General features: G+C 39.5%; 1 protein-coding gene across 1 annotated transcript; it reads left to right on the forward strand.

The window, feature by feature from the left end:
- Positions 1 to 13588, forward strand: rassf9 (Ras association domain family member 9). Its single transcript, XM_084734271.1, has 2 exons — positions 1 to 160; positions 12015 to 13588. Exons 1-2 carry the CDS (start codon positions 114 to 116, stop codon positions 13273 to 13275), a joined length of 1308 nt encoding a protein of 435 aa, XP_084590397.1. The 5' UTR covers positions 1 to 113; the 3' UTR covers positions 13276 to 13588.
- The last annotated feature ends 1491 nt before the right edge of the window (positions 13589 to 15079 follow it).

The following is a 15079-nucleotide window of genomic DNA, read 5'->3' on the forward strand; positions in this document are numbered from 1 at the left end:
CGGGACACCCTCAACTTTTCTGAAACAGTCACACAAAGTGTCCGACGTCCTGCCATGCTGGGGCTGTAACGCATTTCGGATTCGCTGGTTTTATTTCCTTGCGCTCCAGAGTCATGGCTCCGTTTGGGAAAAACTTCCTGAAAGCTCGACTGAAAAACAGGTAATTTGATGAGAGTGAAGTTTGTTGGCGGCCGAGAAACCTGCTGGGTTTGTTTTCTTCGAGTTCGGGCGCTGAAGAGCAGTTTGTGGTGCGGAGGAGGGAGAGTTACGCACAACGCAGTGCGCGTCGGAATTATGAGTGAGCTGCAGAAGGGACAAAGCTGCCTACAGTATCAGAGCAGTTATGTTTTCACATCACCATTGTCCAGTAATGTTGGAAGGATACTGCTGTCCAAATGCAATTAAAGTAAATATATAGCAACAGGTGCGCTGTGGAACATTAACATATACCTTAGGATAAGACAAGTGTGCCATTTTATACCATTAACAACCACAGGAACACCAAAAAACTTCTAATGAATATTGAATTATATGATTTTTTTCATGGTCATTAAGAACTGCCTAAAACACATTATTTTTAAACCAACAACCAGCACTGGGAAATATTACAGCGTGTTACAGTAGTAATATGTGAGATGAAGTATAGCTGTCAATATTTAAGATAGTATTGCGTGCCTGTTTGTGTGTGTGCATTTGAAGGACGGATGTGTATGTACCCTTTAACACTTTAAAAACTTGTTTTAAAATCTATAGTTATGAATTTTTGCCACATAATTCAACTCACACTAAATGAAACTACTGTAAGAAGTATTAGTTGCACTTCAGTTTACAGTTCACTGATGAGATGGAACAAGCTGTACTTAGTATTAAAATTAAATAAAGAAAGAAATGCTAATATGATGTTATTATTAGACAGTATTAGACCTTTATTTGACTTAATTAGAGAGTAATTAGGGAAAGATTACAGGAGTACTGTACTGTAAACTAAAGTGCACTGTTTGTCACAGTTAAACTGAATATATGCTCACTGTAGTGGACAACAAAAGTGATGTCATATGTGTTCAGTGTGCTCCAAAATGTGTCACAGTGCTTGGTCATTAATCTCCAAATTTTTGTAACTAGTCAGCCCCATTTTCGAGTACCACATTTTTTAAGGGAATAAAACAGACTCCTGCTCTTTTGTATATAGTATAGTTTTGATTTTTGATTGACATGCATCCAAACAGTACACCTTAACTTGAATGTAAGGAAGCAGTTTATTTTTTATGTTCAGCTGTATGGTATGCCATTTAGAGTCGTGTGTGATTACTTTAAGTGCATTAGTCACTCTATTTTACTTGTCATTGGTCTTTACCAACTCTTCCTGAGAAACATTTAAATGTTTTCAGCTGCTACACGGGGCTGTAGCTGTATTTTCTTGCCAATTGGACTTCAGAATACAGCTATATTCCCCATCAAGACGTCTCTCTGCATGTGAGCAACAGACAGAACATCTCATCTTGCGTCACCTTTTTTCTCAGTGGTGACGAGCTCCTTGGTCAGTAGGTGCAGCCATGTTGGATAATGACATTCCATCCATTCCATATCTTTTTTTGTACACCCTCTGGTGTTTCGGAAAATCCTGCAGAGAACCAAATGCTGACTACAAACTCAACTGTGCCAGTTCGTAAGTTGCGCAGCATCTACGGGGAACCACGCCAGAGTTTCTCGTGCAAGTACAAACAAGGCTTTAGACGCATATTAGACTTTATTACAGGGTAATTAGTGACCCACTGTTAGACACTTTGTCTGTAGCAGCACATGATTTCCATTTACAGTTCAGTTCTGTTGTAATGTGTCCCTAATTACAACTAATAAAGTCTGATAAGAGGCAAATTAGGGTATAACTACTGCCTAATACAGACCATATTATTTTATAGTTTTTGTCTAATTTGATATGGGTAGTTACTGTAAACTAAAGTGGGGCAGAAGTATTTTCTAGCCTGTAGGTGAGAGTTGTTATTCTCCATTATGGAAAGTTGGACTGAAATATGCCCTTTGACAGCAGTTCTCTCATTTCTGTCCAAGTACACTGAACTGTATGTTGACTTATAAAAGATTTCACCTTCTCCTGCTCTGTAATTACTGCAAAGATGTTGTTTTTAATATCGTTTCATCTGGGACACCAGAGTCCTCCTGACTTCAGGTTGAGAGAGATCCTGTCATCGACACTCGTATAATTTGCTTCAGCAATTTCCTTGAGTGGCTTGCTTGGCCTTTTGATGTGCCCCTCACTGCAGCTGAGATCAGCTTTGAAAAGGTGTGGGAAAATTAGATTTACCGAGCCACAAGCTGTCCTCTGTTATTGGTGAGGAAATTTTATTTGGAGAGTTGACTGCAAACTTTTGTTGTGCAGAGTTGGTAAACAAGAGTCTCTCTTTTGGAGTATTTAGGTCATGATCCAATCCCTTGCAGGGCGTAGGCAGGATTCATGTTGCCAAGATCAGGATAAGGAATTTTTAATTGTGGTAAAAGAACTACTTTCATTAGCTTTAACTCTAATTTCCCACCAAACTTCGCAGAAAGGATTTGGATCAGAAATAAAAGAAGCTTTTATACTAAATTGCTATGAAACTCTTTGACAGTGGCACCAGCAGTAAAATGGATGTATTTTCGCATTACACTCAGCCTCAGTCAGACTGTTTGAAGTTATCAAAGATAATTCATCTCTGCTTTCTGTCTCCAGTGGATGTCTTATTTTTTCATGTTGTGTAGTAATTACCATTGCGGCACCTATAATTACCTCAAGTGTTTAGATCTGTAGATATGTCAGACTCTTCATTTCAGGGACTCGCTATTATTCGTGCTGGCACATTGAGCTGGATGTTTGCTAAAGAATGTCAAGATGAAGTTGAAACATCAAAACTTTCAGGATAAAACTTAAATGTGGTGATAATTACAGCTGACAGTGTTTGTTTTAAGGATTAAAGTGAGTCATCAGGCTGTTCTGTGTTTTCAACTGGTGACCCATACATTCATGCAGGCAAAGGATTTGAAATGTAATGTTGCCACCCAGTGACATATGGAACCAAGCGATGTAGTGACCTCTTCCACTTAAACATGCTCTTAGCCACAACGGCAGCATGACAGCATTGTGCACAGCACCAATTAGCTGCTGAAATTGTTCAAATTAGCAGGCCACAGCAAACAATGAAATCATTCAATTGTGTTGAAAGAGAAGAAGTCATTTATTTTCACTGAGCTAAAGCTTATTTGGTGATTCACAGACCTGCTGGGGGGGGGGGGGGGCGTAAGAAGAAGGGGTGGGTGTTTTCACAGAGGAAGGGAAGGAGAAGGGGTGTGTTGTGTCTCTGCTCACAGATGCCTATCAGAGTGGGAGTCATCCCAGAGATCAGTGTATCCAGATAGAAAAGTGATGTTATTTCCTCTCTGATCCCTCATCCTCTTTCAGATAAGACCAAGAGGAAGCATCTCCTGTCCAGCTCCGACTATCTGCTCTGCCTCTGTGTACCTTTCCTCTATTATACAAACTTAACACCGATATTAGAAAATATATACATAGTGTTTATATGTTTTTGTGAGAAATAAAGTTTAATTTTGGTCATTTCTATGTTTTAACTTTAGCTAAATAGTATGATGGCCTTCAGGGCAAAGAAAACCTTTTCCAAACATGATGAGAACTGTACGGTGGTCTGTCTGATAACAGAGTTGCTTTAATTAGATTAGAACATCATATTAGCATCTCCTTTTATGGTCAGATGTTATTAACATTTATTATATTGGAAAAAAAAAGGTCATGTAATATCATGTGCAGACATTTTAAAGGGTTGGTTCACCCAAATGCCAAAAAAACATTTTCTTGCTTAGCTTTAGTCGTATGCAGACTCTTCACAGGGACTTGGAAACTCCCAGCGTGAATTATTCAGGCAACAAAGACATTGTTTCTAAAGAGAGATGTCACTACTAGCATGTCTCTGTGGATGGCAATGACTGTCGGTCGGATATGTCGGGGTGGATGGATGAATCACCTGGACATGTTTTTGGTTTTGTTTTGTTTTTTGAGTGGGTGGGGGTGGTGATGGGGGGGTTTCTATAGTATAGAGGTGGCTTTGATTAAAAGGGGTAGAGAGAGAAGTGACAACACGACAATAATTAATATAATTATGGAAATAATTAAGTTACATCACATTATGTACATGACCTATGTCACTTGACTTAAGGTAATTGCTGAAACCCCAACTCACACAAGTCACACAAGCTCAAAATTTTCATTCATTTTTTTCTGTATTTATTGCTAATTAGCAAATATTAGCATGCTAACTCTAAAGTAATCTTGCAAACATGGTACCAGATTAGCATTGTCACTGTGAGCATGTGAGAATGCTGACATTAACATGTATCTTAAAGCACCGCTGTGTTACAGCCTCACAGAACCAGCAGCACGGCTGTAAAATCCTTAGTCATGTATAAACGTAATGTTTCATAGCTGTGAGCACCACAGACAAATTCTCAATTAATGTAACTATATTGAGGTGGCAGCAGAAACCACAGAGATGAATATCTTAAAGCTACTACAAGTAAATTTTTAACCCGTTATGAAACAGTCTCAGATTATTACTGGTGTCTCTATATGATTTACATAAGTTAACAATGAGAGTATCTGCTATTTCTATATAACATTCTTAATGCCTGCTACTGGGTTGGATTCTCCATGAAATCAGATGAAACATATTTACATTTCCCCAGGCACAGTTACAGTGAGTCGTACGGTAGTTAAACAGAAGTAGGAAGAGATTTTTATTTAGATAATTGCGTTTTTGACATTATATTTTGTGGTTATTATAGTAAAAACACTACCGCTTTTGTCCAAAGGGCCTCCAAAATCAACAAAATATTACGTTTCTTATAGTAGCTTTAAGATGTGGGCAACAAAACCAAGATAATTGGCATGGCTACCACTAGAGGTAAATATAAAACATGTTTTATGTATTTTGGTGAACCACCCTTTAATATAGCTCCCATAACGAGTGATTTACATTTTAATCAGGTTTTCACCTATAGTTAAGTACCGTTTGTTTTTCAGGCAGAACAGCAAACCTATAATTTCATCACCACCAGGCTAATCTTAATATTCATGCTATAGTGAGGAAATCAAAGCCTGTTGACAGCAGTCGCTACAGGATATATCTGCTGATCTGTTATCACAGCTTTGTTTCTGCACCACCTTATCATACCTCTATTGATCTGAGAAAACACGCTTAGACACTGGAGAGCCATAACTCTGTCATTTGTTGTGACTTGTTCAAACCACCAGCATGCAGTCCTCTGTGGTAACTTGTAGCTTGCAAATTTATGACACAGAGGGAGTTGTTAATGTCGACAAGGTTGTCATTATGAGTATTACAATAGAGGAGCGCCATGCCACCACGAAGGAGCTGTAACGTAATCGACCCACGCACAAACTTGTGCTGAATTTCATATAATTTAAATGTGGTTTGTTTCCTCCCACATGTCTGATGTCTCACTGGGTCTCTCAGTTCATACTGCGGTCAAGCGGGTCCCGCTCAGGTTTCTTGGGTTCACTCAGGTGTGAAAAGTTGAGGTCTAACCGGTCCTGTGTTACTCACCGCACAGCATCCACTGTCACGGTGACTTTACATTGAATGTTTTGATTAATTATCACGCGTCCCAGATCTATTGGCGTGTTACCAATCAGAGGGTTTGAGTTTATCATGATATCAGTGTCGGCTTTGTCATTTATCGCCCAAAGCTGTGACCTATGAGGGCACCCTCATTTGTTGCGTCTGGAGCCACAGTTTAATCCCAAGCTATGAATATCAAATGGCACCCAAAGTGACAGCCCTTATGAACGTATTAGCTGCGATGCAATCAGCCCAATGGTGCGTGCAGTTATTTGTGTTTGTCCTGGCAGAGAGTTGACTAGAGAGGGTTAGGGGGTTTTGGTGCTCCCACAGTACTGGTACCACCAGTCTCAGTAAGGAGAAAAAAATGATTTTCTTAGGACAAACGTTCTGATGTTTGTGAGGTTACAGTGGTACAGTTTTTGTAGTTTTAAGGAAAAGTGAAGAATATTCCAGTTTTGCTATTGAAATCCAACTCACATTTTTTTTCAAACTAATTTATCTTAGTGGTAAATATGCACATCTCTAGCTGTGTTCCAAATCTCAAACTTTCTTTTTACGTTTTATTCCATACAGCAGGTTTACTGTTGCAAGCTCTTAGGGGATTGTTTTTGTCTGATGTGCTTTTAATGTGTCTCTGTGTTTCTGTTCTGTACTGCAAATTGCCTCTCAGAGGACAAAGTTTTTCTAAGTCTACTACTTCATCATAACATTGTGCCTTAAACTCTGACCCTCATCTCATCCCTCAAATCCATTGCAGTGCATGTGCTGTTGTTGCAGTTCAGTTGATGTGACTTTTTTTCTGATCCACAGAGGACTGTTGGTCTGAGTAGCCAGAAACGCATGCAGGGTTTCTACTACAAAATATGACTGGATGCAGTAGGACATCCTGGTATCTTTTTCTGACATATTAAAAAGTATGATCATAGGGTATTGGAACACTTAAGGAAGTGCTGAGGCTTATAGAAAAGTAGCAGCCTGTGTTTTCCTCATTCATATGTATCAGCTTGTCATATTCAGCTGTTGTTGCCACTTTCTGCACCTAGATGTACAACTAATCCTAAACTCAGTCGGTAAATAGAAATCTGGTAGTAAAGACTCAGGTGACACTGTACATATATGTTTTTCTGAACTTCATGTTATAAAATCTGAGCTGCTTATAAAGCTTAAATTTTGTTTTTGGTTCATTAAAGGAGTAATGGAACGAAAACCAAAACCAAAGTAACCAAAAGTTACAGCAGCCAAATGAAAAAGTCAACAAGAAAGTAAGATGAAACCATATTATGAGGGCTTGGAACCACCTCAAAAACTAGTCTAGGTTGGCCTTTATGGCTGTATTTCTAATTTTAAATAACCCAAATTAGCCTACAGCTATACTGGTAGAGCAAGTTGGCCTGCTGACCATCCAATATAATGAAAGTCATGATTGTGAATGAAAAAGGTATTGAAAATATCTGAATGTTTATTAATAGTGATAAGTTCATTTTTGCCACTCAGTTTGCTACTGATGGGCTTTACACACTGCATTTAATTAGCCATAGGCTATCAATAGCCCTGGGCTAAAGTCAGGGTTATCCCATTTTGAATGTGCCAGGATTGTGCCAATTTGAGTGCTTTCTCAGCCTGAGGCTAACATCTCCCTTAGGCTGGGGCTAAGAAGTTTCTAAGAATGCATTTAGCCCTGGGCCAAGTGCAGAGTGAAAAAGCCCTTTAGCTTAGCTTGTTCTTCCAATTACAGATTAATTCAGTCATTGAGTGTGTTTACATGTGCATGAGTATCCTGATTATGAATACATTTTTGGAATATCCTGGTTATGTTTTGCTCATGTATACATGTCCCAAGTAAGACCAAAACCTCTCTGAGTAATGTTTACACATTTCAACATGGACATAAGCTTCATTTTTAGCTCTACTGGCCTTTAATGGCTAAAGCTGCCACAGTCATAGATTTGTCAACACTTTCCACGCATTAGAGTGGAGCTGAAAACAGACCACACTGACCGCTATGGAATCCATTTTTCCCCTTCCTCCCTCTGTCCACTGAACTGTAGTGGCAGGATGTTGTCTGAACGTTGGTGATTGTGGCCCCAGACAAATACAGGTGTTTCCCTGCTGAGCTGTACTCTCTTCCTGCACAGCTGAGGGCTTGGGTCACCCTCTCCAAAATACTCAATTGTCTGTAGAACGTGTTTATACACCTGTATGTTCAGATATGACCATAGACACATGTTTATCACATGTTTAGGCCACTGTTGATAGGAAATCTCTGCACTTCAGTGTATTTAAAATGTTTAGTACAGTTATCCTGTACTTTTGTTTTCTCATTTCACTATCATGTTTCTCTTCTTTATTTGTTTTTTTGCCTCTCTTATTCCTTTGTTCATCCTTCCATGCAACAAAGTACAACAGTAGTTTCCAAAGTTTTTGGTTTGTGGCACCTTCACACAAAGCCGTTCTCAGATGTATACTTCTGATCCGTCATCACACCTTTCCAGGGGTGGTGTGTACGTGAACACAGCCTTTGATGTGCCGTGCCATTGTTCAGACTGCCCATTATACTGAAACATCGATAGTCCAAATGATGTCCCACTGGATGAAAAGTCCATGTGTCTGACAGAGCGTTAATCCAAAAATAAATGCCCACTGCTTCCTTGTCCTCCAAAAACTGCCATCTATTCCTTTGTCTTCTCTGCTATCCTGATCATCAGCTCACAACCCCTCACTTTTATCTTGTGACCTCTTGAGAAGGTTTGAGATACCTAGGTTGGGGGCAAAGAGTATAAAATTACCTAAATGAAATGATTGATACTGTCAACAAATACTGAATATCATAAGCAAACATTATGTTGCAAAGCACGATTTGATTGCATGATGTTGTGCAGGTGTGGCCTTCACCATGTCCACCCACTGTTTTCTCTCCCGTGCAGCAGTAGCTGTTTGCAGGGTTTCCTAAGTAGGTGGTAGTTGGAAACTGTGAGGTCAAAGTCGCTGTGGTTGTTGTCTCTGAGGTGTGCAGGATTTGTTTGGCCTGCGCATAGCTCAGGTATTTGCTTTGCCCCGCTCGTCTCCAAGGGTCTCTCCATAACCATTAACCAGACTCTTGCATTGTTGCATACGTATCACATTCCTGAGACCTTATTCACCGCCAGTTTACACAATGCTCCAGTTGTGTGTTTTCATGCTTGTGTGGGAACCAAAACATGGTGGTATCAGACTGTAAAATCAGCAAACTGCAAGATAATGCAGCATTTAAGTTCTCATGTTTGAATAATTCTCCAACACATCTTGTACAACACTTGCTTGTGTCGGCATGCAGGCAGGAGGAATCTGCATCCTCTTCAAAGGATATGTATTTTTGTCGAACCCTCCCTCGTGATTATCAGTGGTTAATGTGGGCTACAGTCAGCTGAGGTTATCTCCTCAGATACAGCTAGACTGAACACATAGTTTGATTCTAATCACCAAGTTCTTTTTTGAAAAGGTTGCTGTAGAAGAATCCTTGAACGCAGCTCCCTTTTATTTTTACCTGAAATTCAAATTGAAGTAAAAGAGTAAGGAAAAAATGTCCATGAAAAAGTTAAGCCTTTAATCAGGTGGAAGTTTCATAGCCATAAATAACCTCCTGCAGAGGTACCAGTGTTAGCTCCAGGTGTCACCGCTACACGTTACACGGCCTCTGATGGTCGTAGTGGAGTGCTGGATTTATCATTACAGATTTAATTTTTGGTAGCTGCAGCATTCATTAACTGACACACTGTAACTTGAGCTGTAGATTTACTGCCACAGTGACAACTTACTGCTAAACCTTTACTCTGCTCCACGATGAGCAGCACTGTCACTCTGATCTCCCTCACTTGCACACCCCACACATATAACACACACTGCCCTATTCTGTAAAGGAGCTACACCATGCTAAGTTATGACAGTATCCTTCAATAAAGCCCAATAAAATACCATTATTTAGGCAGCCACAGGAGACGCCATCGGACAGGAATATATTGTTTTGGCATTGTGGTCACAAAACATCCATGTCATCACCACCCTAATGTTACCTTAAATTTTGCAACAATTGGATTGTTAACACCCATACAGGGAGGCCTCACTAGAAAAAATGGGTATTTAATTTTACTAAAAGAAAAATCACCACAACAATATTTTTCTGTTTTCATATTTGTGAGTATTTTGCAACTGGAATAATGAATACTGGGCATCGGCAGCATTAAATTGCATTTTTTGTTGATAATTGCAAGTCACAAGTTTAATTTTTTTTTTCAGAAACCCCCCAAAATTTTGCTGTTGAGGCTGTGTCATAGCTCAAACAAGCTTTCACCTAAAAGCATGCCTTGTACCTCATGTCTTTTTTTAACTTTTGCCTCCCCCACCAAAGAGCATTTTCATTACACTTGTGTAAAGTGGACTTTTTCTTTAAAAACCACCATTTTGGCCTTGTGGTTTCTCTCAACTTCTGTCAGATAACATGAACAAGTCTCTGGCTGAGCTGCAGCTAAACTCCCTCAGTGATGTCATTAGAGTTTTCTCTCTAAATTCAATTTGTGGACTGGAGATTAAACTTGACATTAACCAGGATTACAAGCACATTATTTTGATTTACTGCTGTTAACAGATTAATGATGTATTGCCTGTTGTGAAACCACAGACCAACATTCCTCCAACCCAGTCTGCAGCTCAGTGTTGGAGGAGGAGCTCCACTTTTTGTCTCCTGGTGATATTATATGGATAATCTTTCTCTGGTTTCTTTGAGATTGAACTGTGTGTAATTACAGGAGTATTATGTGTCACTTACGTTGTGTTTTCAGTGGAGTCTTTAACTCGACAGAAACTTGACAGCCAGCAACAGTACATCAGAGTTGATCTATTTAATCAAATCAATTCCCAACATTTTATCTTCCATATAAATGATTACACGATACATCATTCTTTATCTTGAAATCAAATTGAAACGTCTGGCAATGTTATCTACTTATTTGATTACTTGTTCATGTTGGGGATGTCTGCATTGCCGGTGCCTATCACTTAATGACTGGATATTAGGTCGTGGATATTACCGGTGGTCCATTAAGCGCATAAAAAATGGATATCATCAACCCATCAAAGGTCAATTTTTGAGCAAGTTTTACGGTCCTGACGAAAAGGTAATGAAGGCCTTGGGGTTAAATAGCTCAGAACCGAACCATTAAGTGATCATCTGTGATGAGTAAGACGATGAGTAACAGTCTAATAGAATCAAGCCAGGGAGCACAAAATGGGTGAATGTAGTTTTCTGCTCACTGACCTAATGGAAAACCATCAAAGTAGGATCTATTTAAGAAAATATACTACTTAGAATAGTGAAATGACTTCAGCAGCATGAGTGGGAGAATATGCATCCAGTGTACTTCAAATTGCAGCTCTGCCACTGCTGATGTAAAGAAGCTTGTGACGCATTTGAAGACCTTTCATAAACATGGTTGTTTTAAAAAACAACTCTTCATCAAATCATTGACCAAATATGATTATGGTGAACTCATGTTAACATGTTTTAGTTTGGTGTCATCTCTCCTCTCAATCCCCTCATCTCTTGTCACTTTAAGTTTCTTTAGATATAAGACAGTAGTAAACAAGTTTAAGAGTTTACAGCAGATCAGAGCAAAATACAACCCAGATGGGCCCGGATCTGATCCACTGAAAGGTTCCATGTGGCCCACATGGCCATTATTAGCACATGGAAATATTGCAGTTAAAATCAATGAGACTGTCAATATTTTTTTTTTATTGTTAAACCATTATTCTGCCTTTATTCAGAAGTTATTTCACAGAAAAAAACAAAAATGTTAACCTGGATGGGAGTGGAGATAAAAGCCAAAATCAGCAGGCTTTATCCTCTGTGGTTCAGACTGATCTATCTAAAAACTATCGGATGGATTCCCATGAAATTTTGAACAGACGGTCCCCAGTGTTGAACCATCTGGCCAGTGTTGCCCTTCATGGAGCCACAATGCTAGCATAAATAAAGATGCCAAAAGAAATATATTTTTTTTAAAAATCCATCTAAAAATGTCTGATTCTCTGAAATTCTCAAAAACACAGAGTAACCACCAATCTTCCATGCAGACAGTGTTTCCATTGTCAGCCAAATATTGTTAAAACCCACAGAACCTTATTTGAAATTGTTTAGGTCCAAAAGCTTCTGAACAATATCAAATGTGTAAGTCTTGATATGGGAAAAAATGTGTATAAAATGCATAAAGTATCTGAATTAATTCCATTTTATGGAATGTTGAAGGCATTGAAACTGTGGACAATATTTTACTGTTTTCATATTTTTCATTCAAGGACCACAATTAAAGCTTTGTTTTTCTGTCTCTTTCCTAGGACAAAAGATGCCGAGCCCGTTGTTGGAAAAGAGATTCAGGTCACTGTGTACAACGAGGAGAAAGTTGTCTGTGGAGTAACAAAGCACACAACATGTGCAGATATGATTCAGGCACTACTGGAAGATCACAAGTCGATCCCAGAGAGCAAGCGGCTCCTGCACGGAGAACCCAAAGACTTCTGTCTCGTTGAGCGGTGGAAAGGGTTTGAGAGGGCCTTGCCTCCTCTCACCAGAATCCTGAGGCTCTGGTATGCTTGGGGTGACCAGAGATCCTTCATCCAGTTTATTCTGGTCAAAACCAGTGACTTTGTGCCTCAGCCTGCCAAGAAGTGCGGAAAGTCCAAGGGGGCCAGGCCAAAGCACTGTCGAGCTCAGTACACTCAGTCTGTGCCGGTGGAGAAGCAGAAGCGTATGGTGAAGAAAGCTTTCCGAAAGTTGGAAAAGCTTCACAAGGAAAGCAAGAACTCCCCGGGTGCCGACGAGATAGACCGGATGGTGCAGCTCATTCTGAACCAGGACCACACCATCCGAGAGCAGATCCAGCGCATGAGGGATCTGGATTTGGAGATCGAGCGGTTTGATCTGCAGGAGCAGAGGGAAGCCAAGTGTGAGAGTCCGCTGGCACAGACATGCAGTCAGAGTTTGGAGGCACACAACATTGAGCAGCTGCAAGATTACCTGTACACCAGTGATGGAGTGGAGCACCTTGAGCTGCAGGTACAGAGGCACCAGGAACTCATCCTCCAGCTGTCCCGGGATATCGATGCTGAGCTGAAGAGGGCCAACTTCCCTCTCAGCCAATATGAGGACAGCCAACAGGAAGGAGCTGCTGCTGCTTCCTGGATCCCTGTGGAGACAGATGAATCATTCTACGCTGCTGAACTTGAGAGGCTGCAGGATGAACTGAAGCACAGCCTCTTCACCGGTGTGTCCCTCCACAACCAGGCTGCAGAAATAGACAAGCAACTGAAGTTCTACGACGCTGCGCTGGTCTCCAAGGACCAGGAGTGCTGGCAGCTGGCTGCCCACCTAAACTCACTGCAACTTGGGCATGGGGGAGGAGAAGAGGAGCAGGCCAGTCCTGTCCCTCTGAAAAGTGAGACTCAGTGCAGCGTCTCACAGACAGTGAAACTCAAACACAGCCTGTCCCCTCTAGATGTTACAGACACAGACTCAGACACGGGGATTAGCTCCACACACAGTCAGGACTCGCTGTCACCGTGTCTCGACTTCCCTCCCCCACTGGACACAGACGTTTGAACAACCTGGCTGACCCTGCAGTGTAATGTTCTTTACATACCAGCGCCAGTTTGTGCCTGACATATGTTGTCATTACATCTGAGTCACAGTTTTTCTAATAGATGAATCCCTGGAGATCTGTAATTAAGCGCTAAAATTATTAAGGTTATTAAGATTATTTTTATCAAATAATTTAGAAATCATTTATCTGAATAATCAGTTAGCTTTTGGGGTGTATAAAATGTCAGAAAATAGTGAAAGAGGTACCTAAGGGACGACCTCACATATCTTGTTTTGTCTACAATCCAAAGATATAATTGACAGAGGACAAACACTCAAAAAAAAAGTTGTTAATTTATTTGTGGAACTGATAAATCAACTCACAAATGCAGCTCTAGCTGACACAGTTGGTTGATTGACTGAAATAATTTGTCATCAAATTAATAGCTAATAATTTTTTGTCATTTTTTTAAGCAAAGATGCAAAACTTTCTTTGGTTTCCGCTTTTCAAATGTAACATTTTGCTGCTTTTCTTTCTCAGATATAATAGTATGAACACTATTGTTCAACAAAAATAGCACTGTGAGGATTTTACCTTGGACTCTGAGAAATTATAATGGGCCTATTTTCAAAGTTTTTACTGAAAAAAATAATCCATTAACAGATAATCAATAATGAAACTAATTGTTTTAACTAGGGTTGGGTACTGATCATCGATACTTTTATGGCACCTATCGAATTGCTTCAATACTAATACCTTCAAAAACAGCTGCAAGTGTTATTCAAAAACCTCCTTGGTTTCTAAAAGGCAAACGGATGCTTAAGTCTGTGATTCAAATGTCAAGATAATACATGCAAAGCACAAAACTGGAGCTGTGTCATGATAAAACATGCAAAGCACAATGCTGGAGCCATGTATGTACCAACTACAGTCCATCACTGTTCATGACGGCTGGGTTTCCTGACTTTTAAGTGTACATTTTTCTATTTGCGTAGCACAACCATGTCCAAGGTGTACCACGCTTAGTTACTTAAAAGTGTGTGTTTAATTTCTTAATAATGGTGAATGTATGCTACTATCCTGTCTTAAGGTTCTTAAGCTATTCATGAAGCTGCACTTCTTTATACACACTTATAAGTCTATTAACAATGTTTTATATTAAAACAAATAGTTATTGTTTTGTTGATGTAGAATTTAAGATTTGTTAAAAATTTAATATTCCTCTCAACTACACTGCAAATATACTGCTGTGACCACTGTAAATGATTGTTCTTATGACACAGGCACAATTTGTAAAGACAGTTTGATAGAGCAAAACATATTTATTTATCATGTAATTGTATTTTACTGATAAGATTTTATTATGACTGTTTCCCCTCTGAGGCAATAATCACCATCTGCCCCTGATCTGATCAAACACATTATAATCAGGGCGAAAATAACACCAATGTCTGGGCTGTATATGTGTAAACCATGCTTGAAAACAAAAGCTATGATAAAGTATAATAAATGTGCATTTCAGCTTTCATAATAAACACTAATACTGTTAATGTCACAAAAAGTAATCACTCGGGTGTTGATTTTTTTTGGTGCCAGGCATCAGGATTGGAAGGTTTACTTTATAAAAGTATTCTGGTACAATTAAAGATTACCTCTTAAAAATGTCTTCAGAAACCTAATCCAAGTATCACATCATTAAAGTAATGTAATTTGATTGCCTTCCATTACTTTTGGATTACCTCAATACCAAATAAAGCATTGTATAAGGCAAAACAAATTCCCCTTATTTTCATTGTAGGTTTTTAATCATTTGTCCAGCTATGC

This window comes from Lutjanus erythropterus, chromosome 13 (assembly GCF_056507025.1).
Source record: "Lutjanus erythropterus isolate fLutEry1 chromosome 13, fLutEry1.hap2, whole genome shotgun sequence".
Classification (NCBI taxonomy): Eukaryota; Metazoa; Chordata; class Actinopteri; order Lutjaniformes; family Lutjanidae; genus Lutjanus; species Lutjanus erythropterus.